The sequence below is a fragment of the Polypterus senegalus genome, chromosome 2 (genome assembly GCF_016835505.1).
Source record: "Polypterus senegalus isolate Bchr_013 chromosome 2, ASM1683550v1, whole genome shotgun sequence".
Taxonomy (NCBI): domain Eukaryota; kingdom Metazoa; phylum Chordata; class Cladistia; order Polypteriformes; family Polypteridae; genus Polypterus; species Polypterus senegalus.
In genome coordinates this window covers 264,920,970-264,935,865 of record NC_053155.1, presented here as the reverse complement: position 1 = coordinate 264,935,865, position 14,896 = coordinate 264,920,970, and the positions used below count along the sequence as shown (strand labels likewise).

General features: G+C 35.6%; 1 protein-coding gene across 3 annotated transcripts in view; it reads right to left on the bottom strand.

Annotated features, from left to right (window-relative positions):
* cdk8 (cyclin-dependent kinase 8) overlaps positions 1 to 14,677 on the bottom strand; it is a 223,777-nt gene extending 209,100 nt beyond the window's left edge. For all 3 annotated transcript variants that reach the window (XM_039745482.1, XM_039745483.1, XM_039745484.1), the window contains exon 1: positions 14,040 to 14,677. In XM_039745482.1, the coding sequence (XP_039601416.1) occupies positions 14,040 to 14,329 (290 nt within the window). In that variant the 5' untranslated portion in view covers positions 14,330 to 14,677. The remainder of the gene's footprint in view (positions 1 to 14,039) is intronic.
* Between the last annotated feature and the right edge of the window lie 219 nt (positions 14,678 to 14,896).

The window sequence follows — 14,896 nt, the reverse complement described above, 5'->3', positions numbered from 1 at the left end:
GATGGTGTTGGTTCAGACAGACACCCATGTGGGAAGAGGGAGTCTGTAGGGGACCGGCATCGTCACACTATTACACAGTAACCACGTGCATTACACAATATTGAAAAAAAATAAATAAATAAAACAAGTACAACTTGGTTCGCAGTATTATCCAGTAGTATAGAAACAGTATTCACACATTAGAACAAAATGGTCCACATCCAAACTTTTAAAACCAAAGTATCTTCAGACAAAAGACACGGCAACTTTTTTCGTCAAAAGTTCTTCTGTGTCATCATGTTTGACTTTATCGTCTGCTATAGCTTCCGTTTAGAAATGTGCTCTGTCCATTTTCACCGCTCAATACCTCCACTAACGCATGTACTCCGCTGCATGCCTGTTTAGCCGTGCAGCACTGAAAAAGGTCCCCCCCGCCCAAACAGTTTCCCGCTATGCCACGTTCTGAATGTTGTCTAGGCTATTTAAATCGGTGTTGTAGCATAAGAAAAATCCATATCATAACAAAAATAAACAACTGTTTTTGATATGAACCGGTATACCGCCTAGCACTACTTTCAACTAAGTAGTCTTTAGCAGTACATTCAAACTCTAAAGCCATTTCGATCATTTAGTTTTAATTTGACATGTAAACTATACTATGCCAATTTGAGAGTTAAAACAAGATATTTTTTTTGTTATTTTCGGAAATGCTTATAATACATTGACCTTGTTTTCTTATTGCCTTCTTTTCATCTTACCTTTTAGGAAGGAAATCAAATTCAGGTTATACTTGCTCATGTAGCATTTTGTTAAAAGTCATTGTTTAAGTTTAAGCTATGCCATTAAATTTTTTAAAATTCCTTTGTGTTACAATTCAGTGTATATTTACTTCATGATACAAGTACTTATTTTATGATTACATGTTTTAAAGTTAGATGCAATTAATCACGTTAAATGCATATAATAATTCAATAAATTAGTTAATTTTTTAAAATAGATTCCCAGCCCTAATATATTACACTGTATATATAGTATTTATTTCTTATATCTCATTCAACCCTGAACTTCGATTAATTTAGAGTTTAGAGGTGCACTGATCATAATTTCTTTCAGAGAATATCCATCAATTCTGAATCCATTGGCCAATTTCAGGGTGCCACTGTATATTGCTTGCAAGCATCTCGAGATATTCATATGAAGAAAATAATACTAAAATGTACAGAGTGATCAAAACATCAAAAGTTTGTACAGTACAAAAGTAACAAACTATAAACAGAAGCTTTCTTTTTGCTACCTGCTAGGTCCAATGCATGGGCAGAGGGTACCAGAGCAGACCCTGGCACAGTTTAATGCTCAAGGCAGGAACCACTGCAAAAAAACATAAATCAATTTTTTACCACACATACCACCCAATATTCCCTCTATGGAGCATAAGTATTGACATGCACAATTTTTTTATGTTTCAGCACAAGACTTTCTAGTAGTGTACATGAAGTATGTCACAAAATCCACTGCCTCGACCAAGAGCAGATGGCACAAAACAATAACATTTCTTTATATAGCACATTTTCATACAAATAATGCAGCTCAAAGTGCTTTACATGATGAAGAAAGAGAAAAAAGACAAAATAAATAAGAATTAAAATAAGGGAACACTAATTAACATAGAATAAAATTAAGGTCCGATACCAAAAGACCATACATGAAACATTTGAAAATTTTGAAGTGACTAAATTCATTTGTCTTATACCCAACTCCTTGCATCATTCAGGTACAGTGTGAGGAAATATGCCGGTGACAGTCAGCAGGGAGTTTGAAGGCACACATATTTAAGTAGCATAAAAGAACTTTCCTGAGCAGCGAGGACGTATTTTGAAATGGAAAATACAAAAGATGACACCAGGGCCCTAATTTATAAAGTTTGCGTACATATTAAGAGATGCTTGAAATGTCAGTATGTAACTTCCAATGCAAACATCGGGATTTATAAAAGAAATTTGAAGAGGGGCATGCGTATATTTACAGCAACTATAACCGATACATAAACAATATTTTGGACAAACGAAAATAACAATACCCTTGATCAAGTGGGGAAATGCAGCCGAACAAGCTAAATGACAAGTTACATGTATAATAATACATCACTAAGCCGTTATCAGAATGTGCATTGATGAGACAAACTTTATACACTTCAAAAATAATGCTACTGGTTTGATAGGACATAATGGCTTAACAGAGTCTTCCGTTAAAGTGCACATCATTAATAATCTAATAACAAATCTTAACGCACGTAAAAAATCTAGGCAGTGCGGCAAAAACACCAATAATTTAATTGAAATTACTACTTCAGATCAACACTGCATTAAGACTATAAAAACGGATTGTAGATTACATAAAAAGTACACACAGAGCGGCGTTAACAAAAATAACTTAATTTTGTTCCGATTACCGATAACACGCATCAAATTCAGCTCTGCCCTTCAGAAACATTAAATATGGCACTATTAAATGTTAGAGCTTTAACTAACAAGACATTTTTTATAAACGATCTTATTAGTGATAGAAACATTGATTTTATTGCGCTAAATGAAACATGGCTTAATTCCAATGGGGCGGCAGTTTTAATCGAATCTGCGCCTCCGGATTACAGTTTTACTCGTGCCGACCGCCAGGGGAAAAGGGGGGGCGGTTTGGCAAACATTTACTCGAGCCGATTAAAATGTAAAGATGTTAGTTTTGGTAAATTTAAGTCCTTTGAGTATCTCGCCGTTGTTATTCATGGAGATTCTCACGTTCTCGTATTATCCGTGTATAGACCTCCTAAATATAACGCGTCTTTCCTTGAGGAATTCTCTGACTTAATGTCAATTTTAGTTACAAACTATGATGCACTCTTAATAGTCGGCGACTTTAACTTTCATGTCGACAATCAGTGTGACCAAAAGGTAAAGGAATTCATGAACCTCCTGGACTCTTTTGATTTGAGGCAGCTCGTAAATCAGCCTACACATAAAGCAGGTCATACGTTAGACTTAGTGATTACTAAAGGACTTAAAGTTGATATAAAGCAGGTCACTGATATCGGTCTATCAGACCATTTCCTTCTACTATTTAATATAGAAATAAAGATAGAAAACGCTCATGAGAAGCATTTTGTTAAAAAACGCTTCTTTGACTCATCAGCAGCTTTAAAGCTTACAACTATTCTAAGCAATCAGTCCGTTTATAATGCCAGCTATAATAGCGAGGATAATGTAAATAGTAAAGTGGAAAACTTTAACTCTAAAGTAAGAACTGCTGTTGACATAGTTGCACCTGAAAAGACAGTTAAAAAATCCTCTAGTACTGTTATTCCATGGAAGACCCAAAGAGTGTCTGATTTAAAAAGAACATGTCGTAGAGCTGAGCGTAAATGGAGGAAAACTAAACTAACTATCCACTATGAAATATTAAAAGTTAAAATAACAGAATACAATAACACTGTCCGTCTTGAGAGGCTGCTATTTCTCTAATATTATAAATAACAATGCTAGTAATCCCAGAGTCTTATTTTCAACAATTGACCGTCTGTTAAACCCAGGAACACAAAGGAATGCCCCAGAATACTTCCAGTGAAACCTGTGAGAACATTGCTGTATTTTTCACTCAAAAATTAATGATATTAGAGATAACATAGTATATCTCCCCAACACTGCAGAACCTCCAAAGCCCCGGTACTCCGTTATAAACAAATTAAATGCTTTCACCAGGATAGATTTACCTGAATTACATAGTATAATCTCTCAACTGAAATCCTCCACCTGCGTCCTTGACCCAATACCAACCAGGTTTTTCAAAGAAATATCAGGCGTTCTAATTGACAATATTCTGGACATAGTAAATTGTCATTAGATACGGGGTCTTTCCAGACTGTCTTAAGACTGCTGTAGTTAAACCCCTTCTTAAGAAACATAATCTTGACCCCTCTGCCTTTGAAAATTTTAGACCCATTTCTAACCTGCCCTTCTTAAGTAAAATTTAGAGAAGGCAGTCATTATGCAGTTAAATGACCACCTAAATAAACATGCTATTCTTGATACTTTTCAGTCAGGCTTCAGAACAAATCACAGTACAGAAACTGCACTTGTTAAAGTAGTAAATGACTTGCGGGTAAATGCAGACAGAGGCCATTTATCTGTTCTCATCCTCTTAGATCTGAGTGCTGCATTTGACACCATTGATCATAATATTCTTAGAAATCGCCTTAGTCAATGGGTGGGCCTCTCTGGCAGTGTCTTAAATTGGTTTGAATCCTACCTGGCAGGGAGAAAATTCTTTGTGAGTTGTGGTAATCAAATCTCAAAGACACATGATATCCGATATGGTGTTCCACAAGGCTCTATCCTGGGTCCGCTGTTATTCTCAATCTATATGCTTCCGTTAGGTCAGATTATCTCAGGTTACAATGTGAGCTACCACAGCTATGCTGATGACACACAGCTGTACTTATCTATAGCACCTGATGACTCCGACTCTTTCGATACACTAACACAATGTCTTACTGGTATTTCTGAATGGATGAATAGTAATTTTCTCAAACTAAATAAAGAGAAAACTGAAATTTTGGTAATTGGCAATAATGGATTCAGCGAGGTTATCAGAAATAAACTTAATGCACTAGGATTAAAAGTTAAGACGGAAGTAAAAATTTAGGGGTAACCGTTGACTGTAATCTGAATTTTAAATCGCATATTCATCAGACCACTAGGACAGCATTTTTTCATTTAAGAAACATAGCTAAAGTTAGACCTCTTATATCATTGAAAGATGCTGAGAAATTAATTCACGCTTTTGTTTTCAGTAGACTAGATTACTGTAACGCACTCCTCTCAGGACTACCCAAAAAGACATAAATCATTTGCAACGAGTGCAGAATGCAGCTGCTAGAATCCTAACTGGGAAAAGAAAATCCAACACATTTCTCCAGTTTTGATGTCACTACACTGGTTGCCTGTGTCATTCAGGATTGACTTTAAAATACTGCTTATGGTTTATAAAGCCTTAAATAATCTCGCTCCATCTTATATATCGGAATGCCTGACACGTTATATTCCAAATCGTAACCTTAGATCTTCAAATGAGTGTCTCCTTATAATTCCAAAAGCTAAACTTAAAAGAAGTGGTGAGGCGGCCTTCTGCTGCTATGCACCTAAAATCTGGAATAGCCTGCCGATAGGAATTCGCCAGGCAAATACAGTAGAGCAATTTAAAACACTGCTGAAAACACATTACTTTAACATGGCCTTTTTATAACTTCACTTTAACATAATCCTGATACTCTGTATGTTCAATTCTTCATAATAACTATTCATGGTGGCTCTAAAATCCGTACTGACCCCTACTCTCTTCTGTTTCTTTTTCCGGTTTCTTTGTGGTGGCGGCCTGCGCCACCACCACCTACTCAAAGCATCATGATGCTCCAACAATGATGGACTGAAAGCCAGAAGTCTACGTGACCATCATCATCAGGTCCTTCCATGAAAATATGATGATTTATGTTAGGTAGAATGCCCAGAGGGGACTGGGCGGTCTCTTGGTCTGGAACCCTACAGATTTTATTTTTTCTCCAGCTTTGGAGTTTTTTGTTTTTCTGTCCACCCTGGCCATCGGACCTTACTCTTATTCTATGTTAATTAATGTTGACTTATGTTTATTTTTTATTGTGTCTTCTATTTTTCTATTCATTTTGTAAAGCACTTTGAGCTACATTTTTTTGTATGAATATGTGCTATATAAATAAATGTTGATTGATTGATTGATTGAAAAATGATGACTGATGTACAGAATGTACTTTAGTTCCAATGATATGTATTGTATGGCCAATACTACATATTTGCAGTGAAGAGCTTTTTTGGTTTTTCATCAGTTTATATTGGCTAATTGTTAATTCTCAGGGAACTGGCCAACATGTCAAGAACATCTCAGCCAAGCTTCACTCTATCACACCTGCTGTGCTAAAGCCATTAACCGATCAATGAGGCATTATATATATATTTTTTGTATGGTGTGGGTTAACATCTATAGAATATGTTTTTACTAACATAAAAAGGCAAGTTGTACCTCTGCCTGGTTTTCCAAAAGTGATTGGAGCAATTGATTGCTTTCATATTGCAGTAAATGCACCTAGTGAGCATGGTATGATGAGCTGGCAAACATCATACAGTGCATCCGGAAAGTATTCACAGCGCATCACTTTTTCCACATTTTGTTATGTTACAGCCTTATTCCAAAATGGATTAAATTCATTTTCTTCCTCAGAATTCTACACACAACGCCCCATAATGACAACATGAAAAAAGCTTACTTGAGGTTTTTGCAAATTTATTAAAAATAAAGTATAAATTATAAGTTAACACATAGAGCAATAATTAACAGGTAAAATACAAACCAATCAACAAGCAATATGGAATTTGCATATTCGGTACATGGTCTCTAAAAATAATGTAATTAAATCTATCCAAAATATGCTGTATTTTTTTTTTCCAAAAACCAAACAAAAAATGTATCAAATCATTATTTTCTTAACGACTTGTATTTATTACACCTAGCAATTTTATTTAATTACTCTTGGAGTGATCAAATGGTTGTGTCAAAAAAAGTGAAAAATGTTTACTTGAGATTTTTGCAAATTTATTAAAAATATAAAAATTGAGAAAGCACATGTCCATAAGTATTCATAGCCTTTGCTCAATACTTTGTCGATGCACCTTTGGCAGCAATTACAGCCTCAAGTCTTTTTGAATATGATCTGTATCTCAGTGACCTGGGCAAGTACGTGATTCGTGTAATCGGAGGCAAAGTACTGTAGTTTTGGCAGACATGACAGTACTGTATGTAGTGAATGGCTTGTTGGTAAGGTAACTGGCTGAATCCTCAGTGTTTCATATGGCCTGTATTATTCATTGTATAACCAATCATGTCATTAAATATGCCAGATAATAGTAGCTACCCAATCAAGATGCTGGTGCCTTATCCCTTTTTAGGGACTCCTACAGATCAGAGAAGAAGCACTATAAACACCACGTATATTGCGCTCTCAGTTGTGGAGCACAACCAGATACTTTTGAATGCAGGTGGCAGGATTCTACTGGCCAATGAAGCTATGCAGCATTGTTACTATATACTATATGGATGTTGATTAGCATGCTCCTATTCACATATTTTCATGCATGAGTCTATAAGAGGGTTTTTTTAAATAAGGTTAAAAATGCGCCATAGGGAGTTTACGAAGAAGCTCTAGACTATCAGTTGGCTCCCAAGTAAAAGAGGTGTTTTGCAAAATAATTGGCAAAAGTTTGTCATGGTCCTGTCACAAAAGACCTGTTGCACTAAAGTACCAAATGCAATTAACTGCTGCTGGTATCTGTGCGTCACTTTTTTCTCCTCCAAAATGCAAGGAAATAAATCTTTAACTAATACATTTCCAAAAGTATTAATAATGCATAAAAATTGTTTACATATAAACAGATAACTATATTTCATAATAGTAGGTAGTGCTCACAGGGTAATGGAACTAAAATTTTTGCTCACACCAGGATGGTCAATAGAGGGATCTCTGATACTGTCAGTGATTATTTGAACCCACTTTGTCTGATACAAGACTACACATCACTTTTTTGATTTCAGATCTGGTCATGGCTGGAAGCTAGCTTTTTCATTTTGAAAATGCAAGCTCAAAGGCCGTACAGGACTACCAATAGAATTCCATTGTCAGTTGCACTAATTTGAGTCTTGCTGTCTTTGTGGCATTGAGTTTTTAATTTTTTGCTTCCAAACTGCTAATTTTCAATGCTCATTTCTTATGCTCACACAAGTGTAACCTTCATTTACACAATGTCATGCACTCTGTAGGTGTTCGGCTGAAGTGGGCAGTGAGTACATGCTAAAAGGGTTATGCCACCTTCTGCAAAATGTCTGATCTATGTGAGTAAACTCAACCACTAACATATTTAATAGGATAAACAGAAGGACCCAGGGAACAAATATTGTAGCCACCCGCAGACATTTATTGTGGTCTTTTAGAAGTAGGCAAGAAAACTGTCATAGATGTACAACAGAATGGATACACAGGAGTCATTACTAACCTTTCAACACATTTTAAGAGTAATACCAAAATCAACACCGCAAAACAAAGTATTAGTCAAAATCTGTATTTACTTTTCCTAATTAATTTTCTTTTGTTTCTTGTTCAAGCACTTAGTCTTCAAGGTCTCCCTTTTGTTTTAATCAAAATTCAGACTCTATTGATCACGTCAGCATCTTTAAAGTACTACCATGCTAACATCATATGCCTCACACACACACAAAAGCAATAAAAAAAATTCAGAAATCAAAACAAAAACAAAATAAAAAAATAACACCTTACCAAAAAAAAAGTCAAAAACAAAATACTAATCTGTTACTGACAGCCCAAGGTTACAATTACAGGATCAGTTGCTACATTCCTCCTTGGTGATACTTCTGTGACCTGAGGCTGTAATACGGTCACCATCCAACTTGCATGTTGTGGAGGATACCTGAAAGAGGGTTGCCATCAAGAAGATAATCCCCTCCATAGGAGGTGGGCAACTGAGTCTCCTAGGTGATTCCAGAAAAAACAGTTTAAAAGTGGCAGATATTCCTACTTCATAAGCTAGAATAAAGCTAAACTGCAACTGGAAACAAACAAAACAACAGCCTGTTACAAATAATCTCAAAATATCTGCAGTGCTTATTAAAGTATCAAACAATCTTTTAACTCCTTTTTATTAGAATGTTTCCCATAAATGGTAATAGAAATCCAGCAGAGGTGAATAGTGTAACTGAGATTAGCTCACCAAAAAAGCAAACTAAATTAGACAGAATCAGGAGTTTGCAGCTCCTCTTTGCACAGTCTACCGTTACCTTTGCTACTGCTATTTGCAGCATAAGGCTGGGGTAATAAAGTGCACCACACATGCACACTGTCTTCCAGCAGCTCAGTTATGCTACCAGAGCAACTGGAAAAGTCAGTCTCCTGCAATTTTGTAATTATTGCAGCCCAAAAATATAGATACATGAAACTTTAATCATTTTAAAACTAAATCAATCACATTTTTTAAAAAATGTTTAATATTATGCTGAGTGGATGCATTATACACATGTACGTTTTCAGATGTGTATTCATGCTGATCGTCTACCATCTCAGTTATTAATTCCATTTAAAAAGTGTCCGTCTCAGACAGACATGTTGAAGCTTTCTGCATTACAAGGATAAACAAAAGAGCAGGTATAAACAGCACAAACTGCCAGATTGAAACAGTGGATGCCTGAGCTTACAGCAGTCAATAAATGTATCATTATTATATACACACACACACACTATTACCACAATATCTGTAAATACAACATAGTCATGCACAATGTACATTACTATTATTCTGTGTGGAACTCTGGTTCTATGCAGAAGTCCAATACAGCCAAAATTCAAACACAAATCTGTTTCACAAAAAATGCAAGAGAAAAGCATGATGCTATATGCAACAGCAATTCTCATTTTCACATTCTTTTCCTTTTTTTAAGATCACCTGCCTGTTAACATAAACTTGAATTAATGACAGCTTACTTTGCATATTACTGGATTTAATTTTTTCATATGCTGATGACACTCTGCTTTTTTTATTTTCCCATTTAAAACAAATAATACTTTTTAAGATGCATAATTAACTGCTTATTAATGTAAAACAGTGGATGACAGATAATAATGTTACTAGATTTCAAACAAACAGAATTCCTTTTAGTAGTTGGTAATCCTGTGAATAGTGAAATGCTGAAATTATTGAATGAATATTTGGCCAAATTCAATCACAATTAGGTGTTACCACAGACCTTAGACATCACAATTGCTACACCATTTAAAATTTGCTTTTTTAAAAAAATACTGCAAAATTACGGTGGTTTCTTAAACTGTAGGATCTTAACTGTTCCAGTTCTTAATGGCAAAACTACTTAAATCAAAGGCTGTTTTCAACTAGTCATTACTAGCTTCTTCCCTTTGTTACCCTCTTCTATATAGTCATATTTAATGTACCTTTGAATAAATACATTGTCACAAATGAGTGACTGTTAAATAATAAAATATGAAAATGAACATTTTTTTTAGGTATGAAGGATACTGAGAAAATCATTAATTAATTTGTAGTACTATTAACTAATGCTAATATCAAACTGTTCAAAATGTTCCATCTGTACTTTTTAGGTTAATTCAAAATGCTGCACCAAAGATCATTATTAGAACTAAGAAGTTCAACTACACAACTTATTTTCTTTACACTGGCTTCCAGTTAAATTTACAGCCGATTTTAAAATCTAACATAAAAAGTTTGTAATGTCTTGGGCACTATTTGCTTAACAGAACTTACCAACACACACATACTGAAGGGTATAATTCAGCTTCAAGGTACTAGCCTTCCAAAGATCCAAAAGTAAAACTACAGCGTGCATTGACTCTTTACCTACGGAATTTCTAATCTGTCCATTTATCTGTCTGCTCGCAGAGAGAGCCCCATTTGTATGTGCAATTGAATCTAGGATGAAGGCTTAATACTTTTGTCTAAAATTTCCCTATTAGAGCTACTAAATTGCTGTGGATATTGCAAATCTGTTTGTTGTCATTTGCACATAAATAGAATCTTGACAATCATTATGAACTGTTACTGACTATCCTCTATTGCCATTTCTCATTTCAGTATCCTGCTGTAGCACATGCTACCACTGCAGTATTGCCAAGCTACTACTCCAGCAGATATAAAGTGATACCAGAGACATTGGCAGCCTTGGGTTTCAATGACAAAACCATTTAATCTGCTTTTTATTTCAATGGCCAGTATGAACGTATGATATTGTAGAATCCTCAGGATGGCATTCACCAGACTTTTGTCATTATAGCATACCATGAAACCCCAAGAGGTTTATTTTCTGTATTAAGGCTATTGGCTGGAGTCTTTGGTTTCCTTTCCTCTAATTTAACTGGCCACATTTAAATGTTAATGTTAGTATATTTTATAGAGTCATGATTCATGTTAATTATTTTTACTGTTGTATTAAAGTGCAATATACTAATTTGTAAAAACAGCCCGATCTTTCTTTGTTTTTGTTTCAACATTATATGCTATTTTGACAGTGCATGAATTTGAGTCGTACTCTACATGTAATTATCATATAGCCTGCTGGGCTATTAAATGGAAATAAGCTTAATAAGAATAAACTGAATGGATGTATTATAAATTATAAGTCATGTTTAGACATAAAGAGCAAGTAGCAGAGAATAGGAATCTATTTACTACTATAAAAAATATCTATCGGCAAAAACAAAAAAGAAAAGAACGGGCCCCTTTAGAACTTTGATTTTACTTAAACTTTATACAAGTAAAGAGGTGACTCTCAATACTGTATAATAGAAAAAAACAGGCATTCAAGACATATGCAATATTTAATCTAAAAAGACACCAAACATCAACATGAATGCTTGTCCAAAAAGTAGTGAAGCAATTAACACGTAGCTAGAAATTTTCAACAGTCTCTTGTTTTGATCAGCTTAAACCTCTATGCACAATTAACGCAGGGCCACTTCTACATTTAAATGTAAGTGCAGTTTATGAGATCTGCAGAATTTATTTTGTGTCTATAAGAGATAGATACAAAACTATAAATGTGTTACAATGGTATGGATGACAGACCAAAACTCTATAACTAATAAAGGGGAAAAAAATCACTGTAAACCATCAAATCTTTCCATTAGTTTGAATAAAGATTGATTGGCTAAAAGGATGAGGTAAAATTCTTTATTGAATGGTGGGAAAACAATCTGTTCTTAAGCACAAGAAAAAAGGTGCTGTTTGTTGAGTTTACCAGACTTAGAAACGGTCATGCTTCTACTGACGTTACCAAAGCTGCAGCGTTAAGAATATGTAGCAGTAAGCTCCTAGGAGTCTACATTACAGAGAATCTTTTGTTGTGCCACAATAACGCTTTCCTCATCAAAAAGACACAACAGCAATTTCACTTCTTGAAATGCATGAGGTGAGAAGCCAAGCAAAATGACACCTTTAATTGGCTAACTAAAAAGATTACAATATACAAGCTTTTGAGGCAACTCAAGCCCCTTCTTCATGCAAGCATGAGGAAATGAATCTCTGTGCCCAATCCTCAGTAACTTCTACAGATGCACAGTTCAAAACATATGGACTAGTTGCAGCACAGTCTAATACAGTACCTGAACGTGGCAGTAAGAATAAAACAAGAAAAAAGCCCAAGACTATAACACCAATACAGAACATTAACAGCAAGAGATGTCAGAGGAAAACCTCTAACCCCCACATACTCTTGCAACAGACTGACTGTCCTCCATTCTTCTTACAAATAATATCTGAGCCTGCAACACTGTACAACTAGTCTCAACAATTTTCACCAAGCCAATATATACACACACACAAACTTAATAACTACATTCAACTGCCTGATTGAATCCATGACTACGAATTTCACTGCCTGTGTGTTTGCAGTGCTCATGTAACTTGCAGCTTTAACTTCATACTATTGTATGCAATATTAGTCTTCACCAATGCTGTTGCTAAAAATTATTGCAGCTACATTAATTGTATTGTTTAGATGTCCCTTGAATTGTTGGTACATACGGAGTATTTATAATCTGATACAATAGCATATTTATCGTTTGTGCTGTTAGTTTTGCACTACTAAATTATTTGTAATGAATGTTAGCAACTTTATCCGATGAAATATATTCATGTTTATACAGTAACCTGATTTTAAACCCAAATATACTTTTGTTATAGAATTGTACCCATTTCGCTGTAATTTTACCCTGTACTGTACCAATGCTAGATAATGTACTTTTGGTATCAGCAGGAGGGCAATAAGCACATGTCACTATACTATACAACGTATAACTACAACAAATTGAATTATTATTTGAAAGCATAATGTGGAACAATACCAAAACACAGGGTATACCCACAAGTTACAAACTGTACTATACACTTACATTTAATCTGATACCTTCACCCAAGGTGACTTGCATCACTTCGAGATACAACAGGAAAAACAAAAGAAATGTAACCAGTTGGAACACAGACAGGTGTAATTAGTTGATCATTGTTACACAAAGTAAGTAGCACGATTTGAACTCCAGATCCTTATTCATTACACCGCACTGCCCATACTGCTACAAAGCATTTCTCAACACATATACTGCCTTTACAGCAGCAGTATTTATTCTGCCGCACTTCTGCTGCCATATTCTGCCCGTCAAATATACACGTTGTATAGTACTGTACATTTCATTATGCCTGTTATTGCGCAAAGTCAACACACCGTCGTCTCACTAAGCTATTAAGTCTTTTGTGGCCCTGCAAACTATGGGAAAGGTACTCATTGACACCACATATTGGTACTTTTTAATATACTTCAATGAATTACACTTTCTGTCATAGTCTAAAAAAACATAAAATTAAATACAAAAATAAATATCAGTTAAACTTTGTTTTTCAATGCCCTGCTTTCCCAAACCACTATTGTACTTTTAGTCTTTGTTCTGCATACAAACAGTAAAGTGCTGCAGTCCAGCATTTTGCTGTTCGATTATAACTCTCTTTTAACTACATATACATATGTGTATTAAGGTGAAAAAAGAAGCTTGGTAGGCACACACTCAATATTATCCGCGTGACACAAAAGAAGTTCGTCACCTGGACAAACATAACCTGTGTAAATAAACCAACGAATCAACATTACAGCTTATGCAACTTGTAATATACAAAAATGAAAAAAAAGCTTTTTTGTTTCCTTTTTCATTTTGGCAAAAATATAGTGAGCCATGCAAGAGAAGAAAAGAATGAAGGATCAATGATCCTAAAACAATCGCTGGATTCACACACAATGCATTTCTACAGTGTATATTTTTTAACTGACAAAAACATAAGTTATATTATTTTTTCCTCCAATTTTGTTTCTCCTCTCGCTCCCTCCCAGGCCTGGCAACTCACCCATCTTTCCTCTTGGCTTTGTAGACATGTCCGTAAGTACCTCTTCCAACTTTGCAACCCTCGTATTCAAACAGGTCCTCCACTCTCTCCCTCTCACTTGTCAGCTTGACTTTAAAATCATAGTCCATTTTTCTGGGATTTGCGCCCCTAGGCAAGACGTCGAGTAACCCAGAAAAAATAACAAAAAATACACAAAAAAGCAAAATTCTGAAAAGTAAAAATAACCTATAAATAAAAAGTCTCTGCAAGTCCCTTCCGCTTGTTCTGTCGATACCACGGCTAGTGACCATACGGCATGGAACCGGTAGCGTCAACACAGAGCTCTTGTTTCTTGTTCTTTGATTTCTTTTTGTATTTCTGTGGTCGCTGGGCTCAGCCGATGCCCGCAGCTCAGCTCAGGTCTCCACAGTCTATCCGGTGGCTCCTCACGGCTGCTCTGCTCTGCTCTGCTCTGCTCCCTCTCTCACTCTCTCTCACACATACTCGCTCGCTCGCTCGCTCTCTCTCTTGCTCTCCCTACCGGTATCTCAATACAACCGAGCTTCTCTCCACGTGCGGCACTGTCGCAAACTGTCGTACAGCATAACCGGTAAGGGATAACAGCCGCTGCAAAACGCAGAGGAGCGCACCACGTGGACCTTAACCCTCCTGGCACCGTCTGGTTGAACTTACTCCTTTTAAATCGAGTCATGTATAAAGTATTAGGTGCAGAAAGGTTAGTCAGTAATAGGTCAAAAGGGATAAAACCGTAGATGTGTCATTTTATCCATTTAAATAAGAACTGATTGAGAATTAATTTTCAAACAATTTTAAAGTCACTTGATAGTTAGCAATAACTCAAAATATATGAGCGCAGT